At 48.3% G+C, this 9289-nt stretch overlaps 3 protein-coding genes across 3 annotated transcripts; 1 reads left to right on the forward strand and 2 right to left on the reverse strand.

Moving 5' to 3' along the window:
• Positions 1–392: 392 nt before the first annotated feature.
• LOC123430386 (putative pentatricopeptide repeat-containing protein At1g09680) lies at positions 393–2503 on the forward strand. The gene has a single exon (XM_045114252.1). It carries the CDS (start codon positions 420–422, stop codon positions 2247–2249), a length of 1830 nt encoding a protein of 609 aa, XP_044970187.1. The 5' UTR covers positions 393–419; the 3' UTR covers positions 2250–2503.
• Positions 2504–3114: 611 nt separating this feature from the next.
• LOC123426934 (vacuolar iron transporter 1-like) lies at positions 3115–4766 on the reverse strand. Its single transcript, XM_045110854.1, has 3 exons — positions 3935–4766; positions 3716–3830; positions 3115–3515 (listed from the first exon to the last, which is right to left on the reverse strand). The coding sequence occupies exons 1-3, from the start codon at positions 4200–4202 to the stop codon at positions 3215–3217; spliced, it is 684 nt and encodes a 227-aa protein (XP_044966789.1). The 5' UTR covers positions 4203–4766; the 3' UTR covers positions 3115–3214.
• A 1066-nt stretch (positions 4767–5832) lies between these two features.
• On the reverse strand, positions 5833–8941 carry LOC123426933 (anthranilate synthase beta subunit 1, chloroplastic-like). The gene is made up of 8 exons (XM_045110852.1): positions 8505–8941; positions 8239–8414; positions 7329–7399; positions 7176–7213; positions 6995–7105; positions 6810–6909; positions 6291–6426; positions 5833–6197 (listed from the first exon to the last, which is right to left on the reverse strand). The coding sequence occupies exons 1-8, from the start codon at positions 8770–8772 to the stop codon at positions 6087–6089; spliced, it is 1011 nt and encodes a 336-aa protein (XP_044966787.1). The 5' UTR covers positions 8773–8941; the 3' UTR covers positions 5833–6086.
• Positions 8942–9289: the final 348 nt, after the last annotated feature.

A 9289-nucleotide genomic window follows, 5' to 3' on the forward strand; every position in this document is an offset into this window, starting at 1 on the left:
ATAAGGAATCTAGTTTTGAAGATCTCGATGCGAGAAATTCAACGATGAAAACGGATCGAGATTTGGACCCACGGTTTAAAAGATAAAACATTTTAAAAATATGAATCTACAAAAAAAATAAAAAAATTCGGATTACGACAAGTGACATACATGCAGTGTGTCACTTATCGCAACCTAGAAAGGTGAGAGTGATCTTTGAAAAAAAAAAAAACACTCCCTGTTTAGTGATTTCGACGCTTGCCCGGATCAAACGGATGTGGGCGTGGGTTGAAACTTTTGGGCCGGGCGCCGGCGCCTATCAGTGGCCTGTAAAGATGGATAGACCGAGGCTTCCCATCTTTAAACTTGGCGGGCTCGGACCACTTGCCAGTTGCCACGGAAGCTCATTCTCTCCGACCCCCACCCCACCGCTCGCAAACATGCGGAGAGCCCTCCGCCACCGCCCGCGCCTCCAGCCGCCCACTGAAACACCGCCAGCGCCGTCAGCCCCTCTCCCATGGTACGCCGCCCCGCGGGCGCCGCCACCGCATTCGCCGCCCACGACCGAGGTCGACCCCCTAATCGTTGCCGCCTCCGAAGTCGCGCTCACTCTGCCAGTTCACCCCGCCGCGCTCCCGGCCACGGCGCCGGCGCCGCTCCTGCGCCTCCTCCCCGCCTTCACATCCGCCCACTTCCTCTCCCTCCTCCGCTCCAACCCCCTCTCCCTCCCGCCGCTCCCGCTCCTCTCCCTCTTCCGCCTGCTTCTTCTCGCCTCCCCTCCCGGCCTCTTCCGCCACACGCCATCCTCCTTCCTCTCCATGTCCCACTACCTCCTCCTCCACCGCCTCCCGGACCTCGCTCGCCCCCTCCTCCGCCTCCTAGTCTCCCGACTTGGCCGCTCCTCTCCGCCGCGCCTCCTCCCGCTCCTCGTCCCCGCCGCCTCCCCCGAAGACCCCGCCCCTCTCGTCTCCGAGCTTGCTGCCGCGTACGCCGACGAGGGCCTCCTCGCCGACGCCTCCTCCCTCGTCCTCCTCGCCCTCCGCGGCGGCACTCGCCTACCGGCGCCCGTGTGTTTCGGCCTCATGAGCCGGCTCCCCACTACTCCCGAAGCATACACTTTCTACCTGCAGCTGCTTGACGCCGGCATGGCCCCGGAGATCAGGCAGTTCAACGTGCTGATGCGAGATTTCGTTAGATTTGGAGACCTTGCCAGTGCACGCAAAGTGTTCGACGAAATGCGAACCAGGAGCGTGCAGCCGACTGTGGTCAGCTTCAACACCTTGATTACAGGCATGTGTAGAGCGCGCGATCTGGACGGTGTAGACGGCCTGTACAAGGGAATGATCCAGATGGGTGTCACACCTGATGTCTACACCTACAGCGCTCTGATAAAGGGTTTGTCCAGTTCAGGGAGGATGGAAGATGCAACAAAGATGTTCGATGAAATGCGCGAAAGAGGCGTGAAACCCAATGCCATCGTGTTCACAACATTGATAGATGCACATTGTAAGGATGGGGATGTGAAGGCTGGAATGGACTTGTACCAGGACATGAGGGCAAGGGGTGTCATGCCAGATTTGGTGGCATACAATGCACTGGTGAATGGGCTTTGTCGGGCAAGAAATTTTAAGGCTGCCGAATGCATCGTGGAAGAGATGAGGAGCATAGGTCTGAAGCCAGATAAGGTGACTTACACCACCCTCATTGATGGTTGCTGCAAGGACGGCAAGCTAGACACGGCGATGGATATTAAGCAGAAAATGGCAGACGAGGAGGTTGCGTTGGATGAGGTAACATATACAGCACTCATCTCCGGGCTGAGCAAGGCAGGACGGCCTGTCAATGCCCAGAGGGTCCTTGTTGAGATGATGAAAGCTGGTTTGGAGCCCGACAACACGACCTACACGATGGTGATTGACGCCTTCTGTAGGAAAGGCGACGTAAAGACAGGCTTTAAACTACTGAAGGAGATGCAGAACAAGGGTCGAAAACCAGGAGTTGTGACATATAATGTGATTATCAGTGGCCTCTGCAAGCTGGGGCAGCTCAAGAATGCCGACATGCTTCTGCATGCAATGCTCAATATAGGGGTCACCCCTGATGATATCACATACAACATACTCTTGGATGGGCAGTGCAAGCATGGAAAAGTTACTGATTCTGAAGAGCTGAAAAGTGCAAAAGGAATGGTGCCAGATTTTGGCGTTTATACTTCGCTGATCAGCGAACTTGTCAAGAAGAAGCCAGCCAAGAGCTACCACGATAGATAAGATTTCTGCGTAAAGGCATCTTTTGAGTACTTCCTCACCAGTGAAGAACCATTGGTCTCCGAGATGGGAGGATGCAATATGATTAGGCTCTGCAAGTTTAGGCAGACGAATATTGCTACTCCACTCCTCGACGAGGGATACATACTTCACAGCGTAGCATGGGGAAAGCCTACATGGTACATGGTCTTTTGGTTCTGTAATTTTGCTTCTCTTATTAGTAAATAAATAAGATGGTGACAGATGTTCACTTGAAACTTGAATTCTGAGACGCCTTGAGCATTTTCTTTAGCAATTGGTCTACCTGTATACCAATGATGTATTGGCTGCTTATAGGGTTCAGATGATTCTCCTTGCTCAGGCAACACTGCTCTCTCAGGTTGGGCTGACAGTTGAAATCATCGTAAGGTATATTCTACTTCCTCCGTTCCTAAATATAAGTCTTTAAGAGTTTCTACTAAAAAACAACATATAGACATACATTAAAGTGTAGATTCAATCATTTTGCTCCGTATGTAATCCTCTAATAAAATATGTAAAAAGACTTATATTTAGAAACGGAGGGAGTATTATTCTGTTCTAGCTCATGCTTCTTCTATTTAAAACTAGTTGTGGTAGAACAGTAACTTTGATAAGTTTACCCATAGAGTCCCAGTCTACAACAAAACGTGTGCTTGATAAGTTATGTTGGTCTCACTCAGGATAGACTTTGTGCACTAATTTCACTTACTTGACATCTCAGTTCAGCTTACATAGAGCTAGCATGCAAGTATTTTATCCTCCCAACAATTATTCATGACTACGTGTAAGGTAAGAGTTTTTGTTTTAGATAAAGGAGGAGCAGACTAGCTTCTTCTGCAACTGATTGTAATGTAATATAATGCATTGTTCAAAGAAGCAAAATCACATCTGTTCTGAATACATTGCAGTCTAGTGAAAAGTTTGGATACTGAGTGCACCCCATAAGACTATCTAGCTTGCACAGCCTTCGCCATCCCGTACGCCGCAGCAGAAGCAACAGCACCAATAATGGTAGTCTGGACAGCGCTAAGGAATGGGCGGTTCCCAGTAAACCGACCCTTGATGTAGCCAAAGAAAAGGAGAGCGAGCAGCGTGACTCCAACTGATGTGAGCATGGCGTCCTGGACCGTGGAGATGAACATGTAGGGCAGGAGAGGGACCAATCCACCGATGATATAAGATAGTGCTATTGTTAAAGCACTCTGCAGAGCTCTTCTAGGGTCCGGCTTCTCCAATCCCAGCTCGAACCTGAACACATTTCTCCGGTTAGTAAAGCAAAATCATGCCTATCACTGTATTTTTTTTACAAAAAACTGTTACGGTTCATCCGGTATGTTTTTCCTTTGACTGTTACGGCTCCTTTGTTTACTTGAAAACTATGGCAGTATCTACATTTTCAGTATGGTACAATAGAAACAATTCAGTGTAAGTAGCTGATTGTCATATACCTCATCATGAACTCGAGCCAGGCCTGCGGGTTCCTCCGGAGGCCCTCCACAACGGGGCCATACTCATGCGGTTCGAGCCCATACTCCGCCATGATATCCCCAATCTCAGCAGCCTCTGAATGATCATTAAAAAAGTCAAAATACCAACGGTGGTTAGGCTGCAAGTTACATACACACTGGGGGAATCTGGGAACTTGCTATCCAGTTATGTCCATCTACCGGTGTCTGGGACGGCAATGATCTCCTCCTGCTCTCTCTTCATCTCCCGCTTGTAGTGATCTGCCTCGCTTTGGGCAGCCAGGTACCTACCCACATGGCACAGTGGCGGATCAGAAAATTGACAATCATGCATTCGTGGGCGCCTTTTTGAATTGTAAACAATGTGATCTAGTCTTTTTCCACAGTTTATATAGGGACAAGTAATTATTCTCCAACCCACTACCATTTGTGGGCACTTTCTGAATTGAAAAAGTCGTGATGTTAACATAAAGTGTGCTGAAATAGCACGTCGAAGAGGGCCACATGTCCGCGCACTTGTCCATCTCACGGGCTAACTTTCCCCCCAACAATTTCTTGGGTCGACATGAGGGTAATTTACAAGTTGCAGTTGAGACTAAAAGTGAAGAACAGACGGTTAGACAGCGACGTCCTTGTGTGTGCAATGCAATCTGCAGAAGAATGAGCAGGCGTTCACGAGATAACAAAGTGCTCCCTCCTTTCCATAATATAAGAACGTTTTTGACACTACGCTAGTTTAAAAAACGCTCTTATATTGTGGGATGGAGGGAGTAAAATTTAGCACGTAAACATGTGCCGTGGTGAATATATGTAGCCATGGCTGACTTGGATCTAGCTTCATGACATTAAAAATACTAGCTCAGATATGCAGAAATACGACTGCAGATTCACTATAAGAAGTAATACAGTCGGACACAATCCTAACAGCGGGAGCATTGCAAACAGGCAAGAACCATTCCGTGAAGTCAGGCACGAGTGTTGACAAAACAATATGTATCTGTATTGTATTGTAACCTCGGTTACCTCGCTACTAGATGAGCGGCGCGTGATTGAGAAGCAAAGCAGATGACAGGAGGGATCGGAAGTTACCCTCCGAGGCCCATGGAGATCGCCCCGGCGGCGACCTCGGCGAGGCCGGCGGTGAGGACGAGCGACGAAGGCGCGCTGGCGCCGGAGAGGCCGGCGGCGAGGGCGAAGGGCACGGTGAGGCCGTCGGAGACGCCCATGATGACGTCGCGCACCACCTCCCCGGCCGTGAAGTGCCGCTCCCGGTGGCTCGGCGGGCCCTTCCCCAGCATGGGCTGCCGGCCGTCGCCGTGGCCGTCCATCGCCGCCGCCGCCCTCGCTCGCGAGGGCAACAGACAGAATCGAGCCGACAAGCGAGAGGGAGGCGGACAGGTGGAAGGGAACGGGGGCTGGAGGTATGGTGCGTTGGACTCCCTTCTCGTCCTATCTGAATCGCTATTTATAGAGGCGGTGATTTTACTCTTGTTTTTCTGGGAAAAAAGGGTAGGTGGTTTTAGTCGGCACAGCTGCGACGGCCCAGTACCCGTGGTGGGGCTCTTCTACATCGTACTGGACCTTCGCTCACAGGATTAGTAAGGTCTCGTACAATGCAAGACGTTTACAGAAGATGCTTAGAGAAATAAACTACTCCCTCCATCCGAAAATACTTGTTCTAAAAATGAATATGATGGATGTATTTATAATCAAAATAAATCTAGATACATTCATCTATAAGACAAGTATTTCCGGACGGAGGTAGTAGTTTCTTGTAAGCATTGATGTTCATTTGTAAAGAATAAAAGTTTAATTAGACGTTTCTTTTGAAGAAATAGACACTGATGCTTAAAAAAAATCTGATTTATTTTTCTAAGCATCCCTAAGCACCTAGCATTGTACAAGGCCTAATGGGCCGAACATTCAGCTAGGAGTTGGGAGATGCTTTTCTCATTTCTCAAAAACAAAAAATAAAGGAGTTGGGAAAGGCATAAACCGGAACAGAGAACAAATAGCCAACACTCTGAGCACTCTGAATTCTGAAGCACTGTGCCAGAAGGCCTGGGCCTGGAACCAGTACGAATTGCCAACAGCTTCAGTTTCCATCGATTTACCCATTTATTACTTGAGAAAGAGCACCACGACCCACATAATTTTGACCGAATGAAGTTCATACGGGATCTCGATCCACAATGATTATACTACAATGAACCAAACGTATGGCAACGGAAAGCTCTTTGCCCTTATTCCTTTCCTCTGAATCTGCTTTGCTTTTAGGCCCTTTCCTACCTGCCTGATCTCTCAACAATAGCCTCTACTTCCTCTAACTGCTCTGCTTCCTGAATTGAATCCACTACTTCCCCTGGGAGGTCTGCTTCTCGAACTCCTCGACGTATCTCGCAAAGTTGAGGATGATCCTCTTGCCTTCAGGTGTGATAATACTCTCTGGGTGGAACTGGACCCCCTGGAAAAATTACACCATATCAGTTAGCAGTCTCACGAGACCGGCAGGAGAATTGTGCCTAAGCGACACATAATGTGTGGGGTTGAGGAATACCTGGATATGTGTGTACTTCTTATGGCGAGCAGCCATGACAAGTCCATCTTCAGTCCATGCCGTAACTTCCAGCTCATCATGTGGGAAGCTTTCCTCCTCAATGACCAAGCTATGATATCTTGCGGCGGTAAAAGGGCTGTTCGTCCAAGTGAGGATCATGTCAAATCAGAAGCTCAATTTGGAGAAGTGCCAGGCTGAACAAGGAAACAAACACAAACATTCTCCGTGGTTGACAAAAAAAGCTACCTCCATTCTAGCATACTATCATCATTACTAACTGAATATGTTGAAAATTCAACTCCCCATTGCATGGCATACGTTACAAAATTTCTCAAGATAAACCAAAGTGCACTAAACAGGTAAAATAGAGCTCAAAAGCATTCCTGGCTATCATAAAAACAGAAGCAGTCACAAGATGTGTTCAGTTCAATGTTTGTGATAGCAGTGTCAGCTGACTGTTATGTAATTTAAGCTAGAACTGAACAATCCATTGTTTACTAAATGGTTGAAAAATCATACTTTGACAAGCCCTCGAATATGGACTTTCCTAGAACTTCATCATAGTAAACTGGAGAGCTTTTTCCATGCATTACACCAGAAGGAACGCGGATAATCTTCCCTGTATATTCATATAAAAGAAAAAACATCAGCAAGACTGAAGAACAGATAATGGAAAACCATGTGTCCATAGGGATAAATCTAACCTCCAAAAGCCTCCCCAATGCACTGCAGACCCATGCAAACTCCGAATATTGGGATAGTTGGCCCGAGTTCCAGGACAGTCTGCAATGATATACCTGAATCTTGCGGTTCACCTAAAGAGGAAATATGAATGTTAAGGTAAGAAACTTTAACCTGTTATGAGATTTGGTAAGAGAAACTAACCAGGCCCTGGAGAAATAAGTATTCCTCGTGGGTTCATCCTACATGAGATTAAAGAAAGGAACATCATCAGCAAAGTTGTAATATGGTATAGCCCCTTTAGTTGGACCAGAACGAAACTAAATTACAATTGAGGAGGTGCTCAGAGAACTATACCTCTTTACCTCCTCTATGGTAAGTTCATCATTACGGTACACCTCAAAATTTAACCCAAGCTCCCCCATATACTGCATCAAACACTCAATTTCAGCAAGACGTGTTTTCTCATAGCATGTGTTCATGTCATATTAAAATAAAGGTGCAAAAGAATAGATTTAACCATCTCATAAGTACGTGCATCTGAAACAGACATAGAACCTAACCAAACCATGTATTCTTGATTCCAATTTGGATTTTGCAGACAAGGAATGCTTCTTAAAAGGTCACATTTTTAAACGGAAAGTCTTTGTGAACAAATTTTACAGGATCCAACTTTGTACTTCTAATTAAAAAGTATTCTTGCGACTTTGGTTGCCAAAAGTTATCCTCTGTTGTTAACATTTTTTAGGACAACTAGGCATTAACACTTTAACAGCATGTTTAGAAGATCCGAGTTAATTCTCAAATGTTAAAAAATGTTTACCAGATTCATGGTGCTTCTCAAATGTAAAAATGCACATTTCTTTAAGACTTGTAAAAGAACATTATGATAAAAACATCATATTACAAGGTTAAAATATGAAGATAGATTGTTGTGCCAAACCAGATGTACTCCCTCAGGGAGTAAATCAGAATCCCTAAAAAACATTCCATTCTACTAGTATACTTGGAAGGCAATTGAATCTTTTCTTTTTCAAATTTTAATGGGAAAACTACTTTTGACCGGGAAAAATGAGCTGACACAACCGAGAATGCGACTTCCGCTAGAACCAATTCGCACGGCAGAAAGGAAAAACATGGGAAGAAAAACTCTATGAACATTGAAACGTTCGGATCAACCCACGCCGGCAAAGATATGACATACACAGACAGACACACCAGAAGCAGCCGGAATGCGTATAGGCCACGAACAAGTGAACCCATATACCTGGCACAGGTTGTAGGTAAAGCTATCATAGTTGTCGATGACGATGATAGGCTGCTTCACCGCGGCCGGGGTTCCGTCACGGTCGGCCACAGGCGCCGCGGCGGCAGGCCCGGCGGCGGCGACCACCGGCGTGACCGCCCTCCTGCCCCTGAGGGCCAACCCGCCGCTCTCCGGATCTGCGAGGGGAAAAGGCCCGGTCAATCTAAGATTCGGCAGATCCGCAATGAAAAGTCCGGATAAAACCAGTGGCACGGAGCGGTTCGTACGGAGGGTGGCCGGAAGCCGCGCGAAGCCGGCGGCGGGGGAGGTCGCCCGAGCACGCAGCGCGGCGGCGGCGGCCGACGGCGACGAGGCGGCGGCGAGGTGGGAGCAGGCCATGCCGGCGGGGTTGGTGCGGAGGGAGGCGCGCGGCTCGCTGGGTTTTTGTCTGTGGCGGGGAAGGGGCCGGGAACGGAACGCGAGAAGCGAGCTGCGCGCTTGCGGTTGTATATATAGCAGGGCGGGATTCCGGGGTTGGATTAGGACGACATCCATTTTCTTCCAGCACAGCAGTGGTAAAATTTTTCGGGGCCTACTACTAACGCCGTGCGCCCGCCGGTCTGCCGACGACCGGAGACGGGGTCAGAAGCTCACTCGTGCCCGGCGCCTGCCATAGTGCCATGGCAGGCACGGGGAAGGCGTTGCTTTTGCCGTTTCTCTTCTCTCCGTATAAAAAGCACTGAACGCATGGACAGCACGTGGTCTCAGTCGGGGTGGAGGACGCCGGTCCTGCTCCGGCACGAGGGCGAAGGGGGTGATGGGTAGGTGGGGAGGCGGCTTGCGGCTGGCGATGTGGTCCGGTTAACCGACGATATTATTTATGGGCATATGGCCCAGCGCGCCGCCGGCCGGTCGCGCGGGAGCTGTTGACGGTGAGATTAAACAGCGATCTACTCCCTCCGTTTTCCTAAATATAATTTTTTTTTAAAGCTTTCATTAGAGGGACTACATACAAATGTATATAGACATACTTTAGATTATAGATTCACTCATTTTGCTCCATATCTAGCCC

Source organism: Hordeum vulgare, chromosome 2H (assembly GCF_904849725.1).
Source record: "Hordeum vulgare subsp. vulgare chromosome 2H, MorexV3_pseudomolecules_assembly, whole genome shotgun sequence".
NCBI classification, from domain to species: Eukaryota; Viridiplantae; Streptophyta; class Magnoliopsida; order Poales; family Poaceae; genus Hordeum; species Hordeum vulgare.